The sequence below is a fragment of the Lingula anatina genome, chromosome 2, assembly GCF_051362555.1.
Source record: "Lingula anatina isolate TDL-2025a chromosome 2, LinAna3.0, whole genome shotgun sequence".
Lineage (NCBI taxonomy): Eukaryota > Metazoa > Brachiopoda > Lingulata > Lingulida > Lingulidae > Lingula > Lingula anatina.
The window spans coordinates 11,738,474-11,755,438 of NC_141768.1; the positions used below are offsets into that span (position 1 = coordinate 11,738,474).

Consider the following 16,965-nt stretch of genomic DNA (forward strand, 5'->3'; position numbering starts at 1 on the left):
CTGAGCTTAATAAAGAGGCTCCCGTTGCACTATCTCCAATGAACAACCGGACACATGTTCGAATGATTGCCGAGATTACTGCGAGACATCAGCGACTTTTAAGGGTTTGAAACGTGGAATCACACATCTTCTCTCAATCATGAAGTGCACTGATTACTTACGAAAAGTGCCCAGTGTTTAAGGATTATCGATTCCGTAGGTCGAAATATGTGGAATATGCTGCTGCTGATACGGTGTCGGTTACTGCAATGTATCATCGTTGCCAGTGAGACACAGAGACGTAATTGAATCGAACAGTTAATTATCTACGCGCATTATATAAACTTTGGCGGCGTTTTAAATGATTTTAAATGAAGTACGGACGTTAGACAGTCAAATTTGGTAAAAGGGATGGACTTTCATGACATGTGCTTGTAAGATGATCGAAAACGATCAAAGGGCGGACTTGAAAGGTACCCTTCCCATATTTTGTGATGTGTTTACTACTCGACTGACAGAAAATGAGTTAAACTTTGTGAGTTAAACTTTACAACAGTCGAGTCGGCCGCCAAAGAGAAAATTCTCTGACACGCGCCCAACTCATTGACTTGCATTGTTGAGGAGGCTTGGCATTTGTGAGGGTAATAATTTAGTTTCGACATGCTGTGAAATAGAAATGTGTCATTTTAGCGGGCAGTTCCCGAGAAAATAACGAGTTGGTTGAAATCATTTAACAAGAACCTCAAAGCTGGGCAACACTAAAGTCGAGCTTCATCATCGGACGCTGATTACTTCTCGAACAACAAGTTTCCTAGTGTCCGAAGAGTTTGTCAAACATTGGATTTTTCAGTACTTCGCCGAGAAGGTTAAAGCCAACAGAATGATTTGTTAAGTCGCACTTTCACTGCAAATTTCACGTAACAGAAGACGATGTTGTTGGTAAAGAATCGAGTATTTGTGATGGCTTTCCTTGTCTCCCTGAGGTTGCCTGAAGGGTCTTCAGACTCGATTCGGATAGGGTACATCACCGGGTCCGAGAAACCCCATCCAAAAAGCATGTATAAAAGGCCTGGGATCAACATCTCTGGGGCGCTGACACTGGCGGTGAACGAAATTAACAATGACTCCAACATTTTACCTAACCATACACTGGAATTCACAGTCAAGGAGACATACGGCAAAGAATTGAATAGCGTTCGACACGCGTGCGATTTGTCCACGAACGAAAGCATCAGTGCCATCATAGGGCCACAGGAAACCTGCATCTTCGAGGCTAAAGTTGCGGCAGCGTATAATGTCCCTATGGTTTCATACGTAAGTTAATCGGAAATGAAACATTGTTAAATTGCGGTGTTTGAGATTCATTTAACATATTTGTAGACAATAAGCAATTTCTTAGGTAAATAACAGACTGCTCAAACCCAAACCAACAGGGAATATATTTTCAGGTATGATGTGCCGTGCAGCTCTGTTTTGAACAAAACAAATCTGGTTAATCATTTTCAGTCAGTCACTTCTCAACCCCTGCATTATTACTTGGCTTCTTTCTGCACATCATTCCCTCACGTCATAGGCCATAGCCAACACTGGCGGGAACACAAGGTTTGGTCTTTTAAATGCCACAGTTTTAAACTGATGCTGAGCTGAAGCCACTGATTAATTTTCTATTCAGTGCGAATGAACTTTAACTTTAAGCGCAATAAAACATTTTGTCGCGTGATAAATTGAAACTTAAACTGGGTCAAAATTGAGTAGAAATTATAGGACGCTTTAATGTTTCTTACTCCCATAAAGAGGCAATGGAATGGACCTGGCCCTCGGTCACCTTAGCCCAAAACACATTTATAATCGAAAAGAAAACGTACTTCCAAACACTTTAAAAACAAATTTAAACAAGGTTGCCTTAAGGATATTGTCACCCTTCGCCCAAAACTCCTAATTTACTGCCTTACATACATTCTTTTGGATAATAAATAAATCTTCAGTGTTCAGTGACTCAATTAATTAACATTTATACATATGCCATCTTACAGGTGACGTCATAAATGCGATTTTGGGGTAAAGACTGAAAAATCGGTTTCTCAAATTTCTCTTTTACCTGAGCACCCACGATCACCGTTTCAACGCCGATTTTAATGACATCATTTAGTACTACAAAACCATGTCTGCGATTTTTCTTTTATCGTCGAAAAAGCAAAATAATGCCTTTGCTTAATGAAAATCTGTAATTAGGGGTTCATAACTCCGTACCAAAAACATAAATACCATAAAAACGACACGGGGTAACCTATACATTCCAGGTCAACTCTGCCAATTGTCGTGCTAAAATCTTGTTCAGGGATGCCCATACATAGACATAGAATACATTCAGTAGAAATCAACGGTAATATATTCTTCCAAATCTTGAAGCCTTTGCTGCAATTTATTGATGATTTATTCAGGGATCCATTATTTTTATTAGAGATATCATTTAAAAGAAGGGGAATTAATAACTATAAAGGGGTTTGAATTGATAACAATGAAATCACTGATTAGAAAAATATCCAATATCCATCATACATGTAATTACTAGGAAACCACACAATTCATTTTCCTTTGTGCTGTGTTATACAAGGCTGTTGTGCTGATGAAAAAAGTGCCGGCGTTCTTAACAGCTTGCTTCATTACCTCAAAGATATTATGTAAAACTGCGGGTGGATGTTGCTTTACAAAGGATGTGTCCAAAAACGTGAATACCGCAGAAGGGTTAAGTTAGTTGGAAATCGTGCCAGTGCTGCCTTAACTAGCTGCTTGGCGGCTGATTACAACTTGAAAGAACGAGGGCGGGTGATTTAAAGAGATTATATCACAGAGCGCTTAAGCAAACGTTCTTGGTAATTCGCTTCGGAAAATAATTCAAACAGCCGTGCAAACGCAGAACCTGATTGATTCAGACTTCGCTAATAAGTGATATGTCTTTTTGTTTCTCTATAAGAGCTTTTTAGTGGGTGTAGGCCTATGTGAGTGCGAATTTGCTTGCTTATCTATACTGTTGTAATGGACTAAGCACAGTGCAGCTTTACGTTGAAAATTAAAACACCAATCATGTATGAAGTATTTTGCATGCTTTAAATTTTACAACTTTTAAGTTTTAAAAGATTTTGCCTCTATAGGTTGGAACGGAAACTAGCTACACCGCTGTCAACACCGTTGGGATGGCAATTTATAACCCATGCGTTCATATCTACGTTTCACCGCTTAAGTTGTTATGCCATAAGCAATTTGTGGTCTGTTCTTATTCCGTTAACGAAGCTTGTTTAAAGAGGCACTTTTCAGGATTTCATGGAAACGTGGCCTTGGCTAGTGAGTTATTATCACAAAGATAACAATACTTGAAATTCCCTTTGGAAACTTCTGAGAAAATATGGAACGGAATGACGGTGTTATAGCAATATAATGTTAAAACTGATCTTTTAAGAGGAAAAAACAACAACAAATAACTTGTAGTCTATCACCCTTCTCAACCCCATGAAATGCATAAAAGGATAGAGTGTTTATTCCGAACGCATGGTATTTAGATGCGACACTGGATTTAAAAGGTTAATTTGTATCCAGGTGTTTTCACGAAATTCCTTTAAACGAACCGTTACGAATCTTCATTAATTTTTAAAGGGATAAGATGTCTGTGATGAAAATGAAATGAAATTGGTTCCATAAAAGGCGCCTCAAAGTGCACACATGGACTGTTAAATAAACATCAACATCTATTCTTATTAAATCATCATTATCTTTTAAAAATTAAAACCAAAATTTTCCATCCTTGCAACTCGATTCCAGTGCAAGCAAGATTAGATGTTTTAAGCTGTTCTTGTTGAACTGCTATTGAGATTGTGTTGAAGTACGAGAAAACATGGAAGGAAGAAAAAGAATTAGGAGAAGGAGTTCTATATTTAAACATTGTGTGTTGCTTTGTAAACACTGCCCAGCAAGAAGCCGGCAATTTTTTTTCTAATTGGTAAACGAAGGTTTAATGTTTGCTAGGATAATAGAATTTTGACAAAACAACAGAGAATTGTGATTGGGGATAGCTGTCAATCATGAATCAATTTAAGCCGGAGAGATTGCAAATAATCACATCAAACTGACGAAGGAGATTTTTTCGGCAAAACAAACTGTTTGGCACTTTTCAGAAATCACTTCTTCCTTGTGCTTGCACTCTTAATTTTGAATTGCAGTTGAAAAAACACCTTTCATAAGTCATTGAAATCCCGTGTACCTGGTTAAAACCTGTTTAAGAGTCACACCACATCTGCGCCAAGGATCAACGGCAAGAATATGAAGTATGAATTTTGATTGGCGTTGTTATTCAGACGGCTTCTCATGTAGTGAGGTTTTTCATATTTGTGGATAACATTTTCACCGAAACACTTCACTAAGTGCTAAATATACATGACCATGCATTTGTCAAAAGTTTAATATATTCAGTCTAGACTTTTTTCACATTGGCAATCTAAAAGGCATATTGGCAAATAAGTAGCGCAAAATACTCCATGAAACCGACTTTGATCTCATTTTCGATATTTTATTCCAGAATACCCAATGTCGATCTCACCTTATCTAAAAACAAAATTACAGATAAATTTTATCTCTGTAGATACTATATTCTGTAAATGTAGCGATTTCCTTCGTGTGTTTGTGTCATTGAAGCGGTAACGAAGGTAGTTATTTTCTTGTTAACGCAATAACCTGAAATGATGAATGACATATAACGATATCATAATATCTATCACAATACTTGTCTTGTTTTGATCCAAAACCTTCACCCCTATGCCTTTGAATCAAACGTTCGAATAAAACCAGGTTGACTTTTTGACTGAGCAGATATGCATGCATTAACAATTGATAGGATGCAGTTAATTAATTACAGTAGAAAATATGCACCACCCCCCCCCCCCAAAAAAAAAAAAAAGGAAACAAACAACAAAATGAGTGTTAGTGACACCCAAATCATGGATTCCATTAGTTTTTGTGCAGACCACCTGGGCTTTCCATCATGCTTCAAGAGTGTCACCGTTGTAATGGAATGTATGGGGATCTGTTGATTGCTTTTCACTGCGAAATGACTCGAATGTGTTCATCGTTAACATCAAAGGGTTGTCAGCCAGTGGAGAATTAAAAGTCCCCTATACTATTTATGCGGCTGTAATGCAAAACATGTGAATCCATTGTGTTCAGTGTTTGCAGGGGGGCATGGGTGTTAACAGGTGCGACTTTTGCCTGTTGACATTCCAGGACAGCGGCTGACCCTGGTTATGGAGAAGAGGGGGTATTGCGGACAACAGATTGGCTCGCCATTTGTTGCACCCCACCCCCTGCTGTCTAAATTACCCTCTGCTACCATAGGGGCCCAAAGAAAAGTTTCCAAAATCAAAGAAGATTTTATATTTTTGTAAGAGACAACGAGCGGACCCCGTGTTAAAGAGCATCCTCATTTTTTTTATTGAATGTGGGCCTTTTTCTCTAGATGGCAAGATGTGGACTTCTTTTGTTTACTGAAGAGCTTGCTCTACAGCATTCTTTTGTCTGGAGAGCAAGCTCTTCAGGAAAAAAAAGTCCACATCTTGTTATATAGCTGCAAAGAAGGCCTAGGACCGGTGTGACGTGACGTCCCCCATGATGGAGAGTCCGCTTCCCATTCCTTTGTACAGGTAAAGTATAGATTTTGACCCACTTGGGTCAGGCTAACCCTAACCATTATAACTAAATGGAGGACGGACTTTCAGTTACACAGACCCTCAGTCTTGTACACCGGTGCCTCAGTACCGATATCTACGTTAACAGTGATCAACCCAGTAAATATCACTTGGACTTCATCATTGTATATCTGGGCAGAAATTATATGAGAATACTAGTATCTAGTGAAATTTTCTATAGCAAAACCAATCTGTGCCTCTCGTGCTGTTAGACACTTGCTAGGGTTTTAACATAATCATTATTATCCGATAATGCTTTATGTCGGTGACTTGCAAATCTACATTACATGTAGCAGACCAGAAGTAGCATCAGAAGGTATTGAGGCATGTGCAAACGATCTTCGAGAGCGACTGAGCTCATGTTCACTCGTCTTTAATGACGAAAAGACAGCTGTTTTTCTCCCTCTTCTCTACAGATAAACGAGAACGAGAAAGCCCAAAGGTCGGAGATTTCAACATAAGACCATTGCAAAATGTAAAAAAAACATATGAGTTTTTTTTTCAAAGAAATGAATGACTCCTCTTACCGAATTGTAAGAAAGTCTTATTTTGGTCCACACTTTGTGTATAAAATGAATGTTCACGCTTGCTTGTATTTTGCTATTGTCTTTTCGTAAACATCCAACTACTGTGGAAGGCCTCTGACAATGTTCCACGAATACCTGACTTTCTTTTCCTCTCATTATGTATACGTTCAGAAATGTTTCTTTATCCATATTTTTGTCAAATCAAAACTAATACTGGTAGATGTGCTTCTGATTGTAGACTTCTAAACGCGGACAATAACTGTTCCACCCAACACCTTTTCGTTGAAGACTGAGAGTTGATCCTTTGTCTCTTCTAAAAATGAGATGGCTCAGTCGTTTCTTTGGTTAAAATAATTGATTGATTTAATTAGGAAATGCGATCTTGCATGTATTTTTGGCAGGATTCCATTTTGTTATTTTCACTTATCTTGACTAATAAAAATTGACAAATTAGATTCCAGATCCAATAAGCTTAGACCGTATCATTTTTATACTGGAGTATGAGACGTTTGTCCATAAATCTAATCACGCCAGGGAATGTTCTACGTTAATGCTGCGAAATTTGCAAGTGCTTGATGGCGTGCAAGTGTGAGATTGTTGGTAATAACATGTACCTGTGTTGTCCGTTTCTCTTCTTCCTTCTTTTTATTTTTTCCCTTTTTTCGAGAGCAAACGTTATGTGCCTCTACCAGGACCACAGATGGATTTTTCACTAGATATTCCCAGATGTGGGAATTCCCTCTGGTTAAATTGACGGTAGTTCTCAGCAGTGTCGAGTCAGAGAAAAAGTTCACATGATATAATAGGCGGCCCTGGTAACAGGTAATTTGTCGCTATGTCTGTTTTGTGTGACATGAATGTTTGTGTTAAGAAGAGGAGAGAGGACTCTCCCTTTCTAACGCCTCTCGGCCAGCCAGAGTGGTATGAGAAGGAGTATATAGGTGATGCCTCACAGACTTATCGCGTGGAAACTATTAACTCCGCCAACCCCCTTAATTCATTCTGACGCTTACCTCATTATTTGGTTAGCCGAAGTTAGTCGAACAGCTGAGAACTGGGGTTGACCAACAGTGATCAACATTTTTAATCGCCTGGAAGAAACGTGAGAACTGTGAGCGAATTCTTCTCGTAATACGGAAGTGTGTAAGGGCCACAACACCATACAAACGTCACAACACCACACACGAGTCACAACACCATACAAACGTCACAGCACCACACACGAAAGTCACAACACCAAACAAACTCACAACACCAAAAGAAGTCACAACACCACACGAAAGTCACAACACCAAACAACCAGGGAGTGCTTTAAACACAGAGGCTGAGTAGCATGTAATGATGTTTGCACTAGGGGACCACTCAAACTTGACCCACTTTGGTGGCCATTAAAGAATATTCAATCAATTGTCAAGCCTACACATTAAAGAGCAGAGGCAGCCCCAACCCTTCAAGATGTAAAGTTTGTGTCTTATTTGTTACACAATAAGGCTTCGTTCACATGCAATGTCTATTTTCTAAATTCTATTTTCTATTTGCGGCATGTCTTATGATCACGGTCTGTGCACTGAATATCCCGCCGCGTAATTACTGGCAGCGCGAGCCAGTTACTTATAGTAACTTATAGTAACTGGCTCGCGCTGCCAGTAATTACGCCGCGGGATATTCAGTGCACAGACCGTGATCATAAGACATACCGAAAATAGAAAATAGAAAATAGAAAATAGACATTGCATGTGAACGAAGCCTAAAGTTTAATTAAGATTTCAGATTCAGCTGTGCGAGTGGTGGGGTACAGCGTTTATAAAAAAAAGCTTACCAATAATGTAAGGTACGGTCCTTGTAGAAATAATATGGTAACGTAGAACAAATTAAGACTCCAGTGTCATTTTCTTAATCTATTCCTAAACATCAATCAATCCCAGCTACATTTGAGGATCGCCAATTATTTTGAAACCATGTTTTTCTCAAAGTTCTTGCGAAAAACGCCGGTTATGTGATATTCAAGCATTAATCTCAACTACAGAAGTTGTGAACTATAAACATGACTTAAACGATTTAACATTCAGTACGTGTGACTTCTGGATGTTATTTGGCTGCTTGGCATGGTTGTCTATCCTGCTTCTGTAAAAAAAACCTTAGACGATCTGATTAAAATTAAAAATATACTGTTTTCTCTAGAAGGGTTGGAATTGCCACTGCTCTTTAATTTGCAACCTTATTCTTTAATGACCACTGAAGTCGGCCAAGTTGGGACGGACACTTGGTGCAAACATAATACATATGTTTCTCAGGTTTGCTACAAGATGTTGTGAGTTTTGCGTGTAGTGTTGTGGGTTCAGTGTGTGGTGTTGTGAGTTTTGTGTGGTGTTGTGAGCTCGTTTGGTGTTGTGCGTTCAGTGTGTAGTGTTGTGAGCTCGGTTGGTATTGTGGGTTATGTGTGTGGTGCTGTGACGTTTGTGTGGTGTTGTGACCCTTACACGCTTCCGTAATCTTCGCTTTTGCAAGTAGTATATAACTGAGAGGTCTTTAACTACTCACCTCTGTCAACTTAAATGCCTTTGTGTATCAAAAATGGGCCGGTCTTTCTTGTGACCCGACAGGGGATCGGACCCTCAAACTCCTGCAAATGGTTTCAGAAAAATATGTTCAGCTTTCAGGTTTAGAGATATCAGAATACCTAAAGCGTGTCTGTAAACTAGGAGAGACAAATAAGACAAATAGATCATGAACTTACTTCGTTTAGAAGAAGAAGAAAATAAAATACAACCTTGCACAGAAAGACTTTACGCTTGGGATAATTCAGGATTGGAATTCTACCACTGGTACAAAAGAAGGGCAGATGGTGCATCTTTCAAAACCATGTTGCTTGGGCTACCATAGAAGTAGCTCTCCAAAGCGAGGCAATACTTAAAAATCACGAGGACGAGTGAAAATTGGCTTTTAAAAAGATGAAGTTTGCAGAGTGCAAAATTCTCAAGATTAATTTATTATGAAAATGTTCAGTTATTATAAATATAAAGCATTCTGTTATTATTATTATTATTATTATTATTATTATTATTATTATTATTTATTTATTTATTTATTTATTATTTTTTGTTGAAATTACAGATTTAAAGCAGTCAAAGCTAGTTCTTATAACGAGACTTAGATGTTTTGTTCCTGTGCTGGTCACGGTTGTGTATCCTGTGCAACAAATCTGATCAGAATGATTGGCCTTATCCCCCAGGCCCTGTCGAGTGTTCTCGCTATAATCCAATTCTCGTTTGACGTCATCTGCCTTGCACTGACCCAAAATTTTGTACCTCGGTTGGCCCTACCCTCTACCATGATTGATTTTCACTAGATATTCGAAGATATGTCTTTGGTTTAATTCACGGTTATTCTCTGTACTGTGGCCCTGTAATAAAATCTCAAGGATGATAACATAGCTGGTAATTGTTTGCATAACTACTCAGGCACTGCCACTTAACAAGTATCCCTGACAGCAATCAAGATAGTTAATTGCTCTTCTCTGATAACAAAAATATTCCCTTATGAATAGCTTGTTACTTAAGAGTATTCCTTCAGCAGACAGACAAGACAAGACAGGCTGCGTAACGAGCGTTAATCACATCGGCGCGAACCCCAGCTCCCACTTAGCTCCTGCAGAGCGGGTGCAATGCCATCTGCACGCATACAGATTTAATTGCTTCCATATGGCCAAAAGTTACAGGGTCGCCTCTTTATAATAACAGGGTAGGTTGGCCCCTATTGCAACTGAAATTTTGCCCAGTAGATCTGAAGTGTGATAATGCCTCGTCTTGTTTTTCTAAATGTGGATGTGGCATGTTGGGTGCGCGCAGGAAGTTTGTCTTGTGGTGACCCTATCCTCTACTAGGGCCGCAGTTATTAGAGAATAACCGTGAATTAAATCAAAGACATTTCTCTGAATATCCAGTAAGAAATCAATCTGTGGCCCTGGTAGAGGGTACAGTGGCCCAAGTAATGTCTATAAGACGGCATTGCACAAATCAACACGTTCGACCAGGCATCAGTACTGGTCGTTCCTCTTCCAGGGGAAGAGTAAGCAACATGCTTCAGAATGGCGATCTCAGGTCAAGTGGAACTCCTAGGAAATCAGCTTTGGTCAAACAAAAGTAGAATTGGCGCTTAGGAAGGCATGTCAACTCCATTGTCACCAACTCTTTCTTTGGGGACATGTCTGGTTTTCTGGTGGATTGAGATTCCTTTTCAACGTGTTGATGGCTGATTTCGTGTTCAATGCCTGGTTCATGTAGGGTCTGCTGAAGACTTGTGGCTCCGTCCTTAATTTTTATGGAACTATCATGATAATCTTGCAGTAAAAAGTGAAAACTGATGTTTGCAGGTACATGTAGGTTCTGATGACAGAAATGGCACTATATTGTACGTCCCCTTTTGGCCGTGACTAGTTTCAACAGATTACATGACTATGTTGCACCTCATCGTGTCCCCGCAACATTTTTTCAATAAGCAGGGAGTTGAACATCTGGACTGGCTGATATGAATCCCAATGACCGCTGTTGGGATATTCAAGATCGGGTTGTCTGGTTGTTAGGAGAGGGTCTAGGCGACCATAGTGGCTTGGTCTTGCCAAGAGAGGAACAACAAACTGGTCAGTCAGTCAGTTCCCAGAAAAAAATCTATCTGGGTTCGCGGAAGCTACATGTGTACAGGTGATCCTAACTCTGTGCTTGGATTCTTCATAAAAATTGGTATCAACCTACACTTCCATATGGAAACGACAGTTGGTTTTCTTGGCGATCATGTACTAGATGTGAATTGATCAACAGTTATGAATCCAAACCTAAAAATTTAACAAATATACCGCAACATGGACGAAGAAATGGAATTATATTAAATCATTAATGTGTGGTTGAATGGTTCTTTTAATCTTACTTTGTCCTTGTTGAAATCACATATTTTTTAATAAATATTAAAATATTCTATCATTTTAGCAAGATTGCACGGAACCAGTAGCTTATGTATGAATGTTGTTTATTCTCTTGGACTCAAGAGCAATATGTTTATTATTGGTATACACTGTATAGGTAAACAGATGAAACAAAAACAAAGTTATTTTATTGGAATCATTTCCAAGTAGGTGTAGGGCTTTACGCGGAAACTTAATATCTGCGAATTACGTACATGTATGAAAGGGGTCGGTTAAAATGCATATTTCAAGATTTTATGTGGAAATTAACTAAATTCAACGGTCTTTTCAGCTTCCGTTTCACAATAAAGCATGTGGTCTTAGTCCAACACTTCATTATTTTTGTACATATCACTATGCGGCAAATTTGAATACTTTAAACCTGTCGCACTGTTAAACACTTATTAGAACATATGCATTATACAAAGAATGGTAATATATACATTCTTGATGATTCTAGTAGCCAGCAGGTAGAAGGAACTCCCGCCTTGTTGACCTCTGCATAGAGATCACTATTAACTGATTGTGATATTTAATTTACTGAACCGTTAGGGAGAAGCCTTTTAAATTTCTATGAATTTCCCCAGGTAAAAAGATAAAAGTAAAAAAAAAGATTGATACAAGTAGTGGCAGTAGAAAACATCCAGAGATTGAATTCATCAATCGATTGAATAAAGTGGAAATGTGACCCTGTATTCAACCCCAGAATGATATTATTATCGCAAATTTAAGTTAATAAGTTTATCCTAAATGATTTATTGAGGTATGCGTTTATCAGGCACGGCGTCTGCAATCGTATAACTTAAAGAGGAAACGTATCAAGCTCCCAGGCTATCAGAATGTAACGAATTTCACAGAGACCGAAATTAATTTTCTGAAATTGCTTAAAACGCATTTCACATTATGTTTCATTATTTTGTGCGTGCCGGCTTTCACACTTTAACTCTTTGGAATTCATGTGTGACATAACATCTAGCCAGCAGAGTGTACGTTTCTTATGGTTCATTTTGGAGAAACTGAAAAACATATTGCCTTTGACGATCTGAGATTATCGATGTCATGAAATACAATTCTGAATTTACTATATCCACAACTGTGTTTACAACGGTTTAACAAAAACCGTTTCAGTTCTGGCTTTAACACGATGTTTGATTACAACTGCTGGCTTAATGTCATGCCAACCCTTCCACCGCTGAACAAAGAATATCATTCATTGAGCATTTCATTCAGTAACCGTCCGTTGGTTTCAATGCTGTCATATTTTAATTTAATCCATGTTGTCCCCTATTATCAGCTGGTTTATCAGTTTGGTCCGTCATTGTTCGCATGTGAACGTTAGGTCCATTAATATATCTTTGTAATATGATATGACTTAGTTTAAATCATCAGAGCAATGTACAATTGAATAAAAGAAATACGTAAACCATTTTAGTCTTATTACTAGTCCTACTAGTGAGTGAAAATGAAGATTCATAAGAATCTGATGTTACACATTCCTAGCCTATTATCTTTTTTGCTATCGTACGATGGTAAACTTAGGGTCTGTTCAGAAACAAGTTGATCCGCGGACTAACTAAGCCGTTAAGATCAAATATGACGAGACCCACTTGAAAGCATGCCAAGATACAATTGCTCTGCCCACGCAGGAAGGGCGGGCGTTGGAAGCGGGGAATCCATTGTCAAATGCGCGCCTTATTTGATCATAATAGTCCGCAAATCAGTTAGTCCGTGGATCAACTTGGCTCTGAACAACCCCTTATTACTGTTTACTATATATATATTACTATATACTATACTGATTACTTATTGCTATTTAGCAGATCTAGAAGACAAGGAGTTTTAAATAGGGGATAAACGCTTCTTCATGATATAGAACAGGCAATCTCATATTTTCCGCATAGTGAACGAACCAAATTGTCCAATCTGAAGATAAATGTTTTCCAACAAATTGTTAAAAAAATAGTGTTTTTAAATATTGGTCTTATTCTTTCAGTTCTGCACACAAAAAGAAGTCGCAGACAAAGCGCTCTATCCAACATTTGTAAGAACGAAGCCACAGGATTGGGTGATCTCGAGCTCTGTGACGTCTGTGCTCAAATACTTTAACTGGAAGAAAGTAGCGTTTATCCACAGAGACCAAGCTGCGTTTGCACATATTGCTAAAACAATCGTTCAGGTGGGTGGGTTATTTTTAATAGGTGTATCTTCTAACATCCTCTTTATTCCCATTTTGTGTTTATGTTTTTATAACAGAGGGCTGTACGCAAATGGTTTTACCCAGAAGATTATATCTACGTGCCTTCATCTCACCCCCACCCCTTCGCAAAATCTTGCATCCGGCAGTGAAATGAGGATAAACATTTGACAGGAATTATCATTCACTTGCCAGTATTTAGAAAACTAGAATCAAAATAGCTTTTTCAGATGGGCAAAAACGTCAACTGGTGAATGAGAGTTTATTTAAATCCATACTTTATTAGGTGCGAAGGAAGATTGAAATAAATATGCCCAATTCAAATTGAAAGATACAATCTGTGGTAAACAAGCAATTATCTGACATTAAAGAAGACCGAAATAAACATTCAAGTCTTGATTCATAGTAGAAAAAGCTGTTTTGAAAATGAACCGGTCTTTGTTTATTAAGTTTGACAGAAAACCAAAATGGGAAATAAAAAAAAGAAAGATAGAAAGAAAAAACGAAATTTGACAAAAAGTCTCAATCCCTATTGTTTTTTTTTTTTTTTTACATTTTTTCTGACATTTTCTTATATTTTGCATTACAGGCATTGCAATACATTGCATACATTTTTAGATTTTTTTCGTATCCCCATGCATATATAAGATTTACTTTACCAATATTGGCTGCTAATGATAAACCCAGGTTTCTATGCATGTAACTTGCTACCCCTTTTTACACCCTTAAGGTTCAATAAATGAAACTTTGGTGAAATCAAAGCATCCCTCTTTTCAAATCATTATTGGGATACATGTACCTCTATTTCTAAGGTGTTGAAGAAGAACGATATAAACATCACCATGATCAAGGAATATCACGGCCCAGTGATGAGAGTTGACCCGGGGAGGTCGAATCCACTAAAAACGGTGATCTACGAAACATATCAGGACACCAGAAGTATGTTGTTTACAACCAGTATTTGTTTATAATTCAATAAAAACGATATTTCCGCTCTAGGCGCACGTAAATAGCATTTTGAACTTTAGTAAATGTACGCAACTAGTCATATGTTTTTGTGAACATGTGTTATATCATAGACAACTAACGCCATGCACAATTTCACTGTTCATTTGTTCATATTAAATTTTTCCGATGAGGAAGAGTTTTTCGTTTATGTTTTAAAATTGGCTCTCAGAATGCATTCCAGTGCTTTACAACAAACTACATGTAATTACGGTAACTAGCGAGTGACTGTAGGGTATCTAACGTTTTTTTTTTTCTTTTTCTCTCGTGGTGATAGAAAAATTATATCATAGATATGTCTTAACCAGATGCAGTATTAACGAGTCCAAAATAAGTCGTATAGTTAATATCTTTTTTTTAATTCAAAAGTGAAAGGTTAACGTACGTCAACGTCCTTTAAGAAGTTTTTATCGTAATTTTGAAATACTGGGCTCATTAAATACGTAAGGCCTGAGCAGGATGTCGGTAAATTCTTTTTGATAATACTTAAAATACACCTGTCACTTTTTATGAAAGGTCTTGATGAGATATCCGCGCTATGCTACATTGTACATGTAAATGTACCGCATTCATGTAGTACACTTACTGCGAACCGTGTATTCACACATGCAGAAGACAGCGCTTGAGCCTGATCAGTGTGGTTGTTGAAAAAAATTCAAGAGTTCGGCTGGTCCTCAAAAAAATGAGTTTTTGGCCGCACTACTAATTCTCTTTATAAAATATTACAACCATCTTTTCATTCGACCCAATGGTGTCTCCACTGATGGAGGGGGAGGGGGTAGTAGTCCCGGTTTGAAGCGTAGTCAAAACTATACATATAGAAGCTGAAATAACGTGATTATTTATTGATATCTCACATATTTTGGTTGAAATATTAATTAATTGTCTTCTTATTAACTCATTACATTTCAGTCTTTGTGATCCTGGGCGACCCCTTTGAATACCACATTTTCATGAATCTTTTACAAGAACAAGGGATTCTAGATTCCGGAGAGTATTTCGTTGTTGGTGTTTATATTGACGATTTCCAGATTAATGATTCGCAAAAGTTTCTCAAAGGTAAATGGGAACACCCTACAATTCTGATGGTGTACGTTCACTGAGTTCTAAATTGCTGAAAGTATTACAAATTACATTTCACAAGAGAAAATCCAAAGAATGTACTAGCAAGATTCAAGATAAAATCATTTCAGAACGTTCCAATTTTTCTTACTGATCTTGAGACATCACAATCAATCCGTGTCTTCCTCTGTTCCAGATATCTACAATGACAAAAACAAACCGGTTGACGAACAAACGAGGAAGGCATTCCGATCTTTTCTTGGAGTTATCCAGTCCCCACCAGTGTATCCAGACTATAACAACTTCACCACATTAGTGAACGAGTACGCGGAAAAACCTCCTTTCAACTTCGTCAATATTTTCAAGAACAGAGGAGTGACACTGATCGTGAGTTTACATTTTTTACAGACGTGCTGAACTATATTGAGAAAAATATATTTTATTTAAAAATGAACACGGTAGTATTTGGTGGTAAATTGTGACATGAGTGGATATAAGCACATGAGTGGTTAAATGATATATATATATATGCACAAGCTGGTCGCGGCTTATTACCAATTTTTTTCCAGATTCCGTCCGAGGCAGCCTATCTATATGATGCTGTGGGTCTGTACGCACGAGCGGCCCACCAGGCCTTATTAAAAGGCCAGGATATCTCGGATGGAGGAGTCATCTTTGAGTATATAAAGGGAGCAACCTATAAAAGTAAGGGAGACAAACAACTCGCATACTTATTGTTTAAGAAAAAAAAATATATATATCTGTGCGTATATGTGTGTGTTTGGGTTATACCCATAACCGCCTGCATAAGATGCAAGAGCATTTTAATAAAGTAATTATCTGAACCGTAAGTCAATTAATTTTCTCTTTCTGTTGGTTTACATTTGAGACACATCTCTGGTGAAACACAGTGCATATTCTATATGAATCGCCTTTGCTCGTTTTTCTCTATTCCTGGAACGCAGATGAAAAATCGATGTATTCGTGGACTTTACTTTTGGTTTTGTCCTTAGTGTTTCGAATCCGTGTTTGGTTAAATGGAACGCCTACTGTATAAGATAATCATTAAAGAGATTTCGTTCTCATTGCCCATACTTCAAAGTGATGGATGCCTTTCACGGACGAATTACATTCCTAGAACTACAAGTAAGGCTTGTTTCCGGCTTTGTTAATTATCTTTCATTTTGGCAACGTCTTCTGATGTTTTTCGTACCCTTACACTCGTGCCTTCATGTCAAATACCATTCCGAGTATATATAAAAAAAGAGGTTTGAGCAACGTGACACGCGATTTACTTTCGGTGCTTTATATCCGACAGCAGTCTCCTTTGACTATATTCCATAGCGTGTTTCTTTTCGTTCATTTTTCTTCGGAACTGGTCATTTTTATTTCTCTTGCTCACCTGTCTGTCAGTGCAATATCTCGCTATCTCTTGTATACGCTATCTCAACAGTGAAAAATTAGTTAATGGATTGTCAAACTTATGTAGCTGAATAGGATAGACATTGA

General features: G+C 37.9%; 1 protein-coding gene across 3 annotated transcripts in view; it reads left to right on the forward strand.

Moving 5' to 3' along the window:
* The first annotated feature begins 114 nt into the window (after positions 1-114).
* LOC106176082 (speract receptor) overlaps positions 115-16,965 on the forward strand; it is a 31,633-nt gene continuing 14,782 nt past the window's right edge. For 2 of the 3 annotated variants that reach the window (XR_001239729.2, XM_087005750.1), the window contains exons 1-6: positions 115-1,293; positions 13,189-13,371; positions 14,202-14,328; positions 15,307-15,453; positions 15,653-15,843; positions 16,026-16,161. Coding sequence is in view for 2 of the 3 variants with exons in the window: in XM_087005750.1 (XP_086861876.1) it covers positions 910-1,293; positions 13,189-13,371; positions 14,202-14,328; positions 15,307-15,453; positions 15,653-15,843; positions 16,026-16,161 (1,168 nt within the window). In the remaining variant the exon portion in view is untranslated. Of the gene's footprint in view, positions 1,294-5,193; positions 5,667-13,188; positions 13,372-14,201; positions 14,329-15,306; positions 15,454-15,652; positions 15,844-16,025; positions 16,162-16,965 lie in introns of those variants that run through there. The other variant, XM_087005752.1, reaches the window with a different exon arrangement.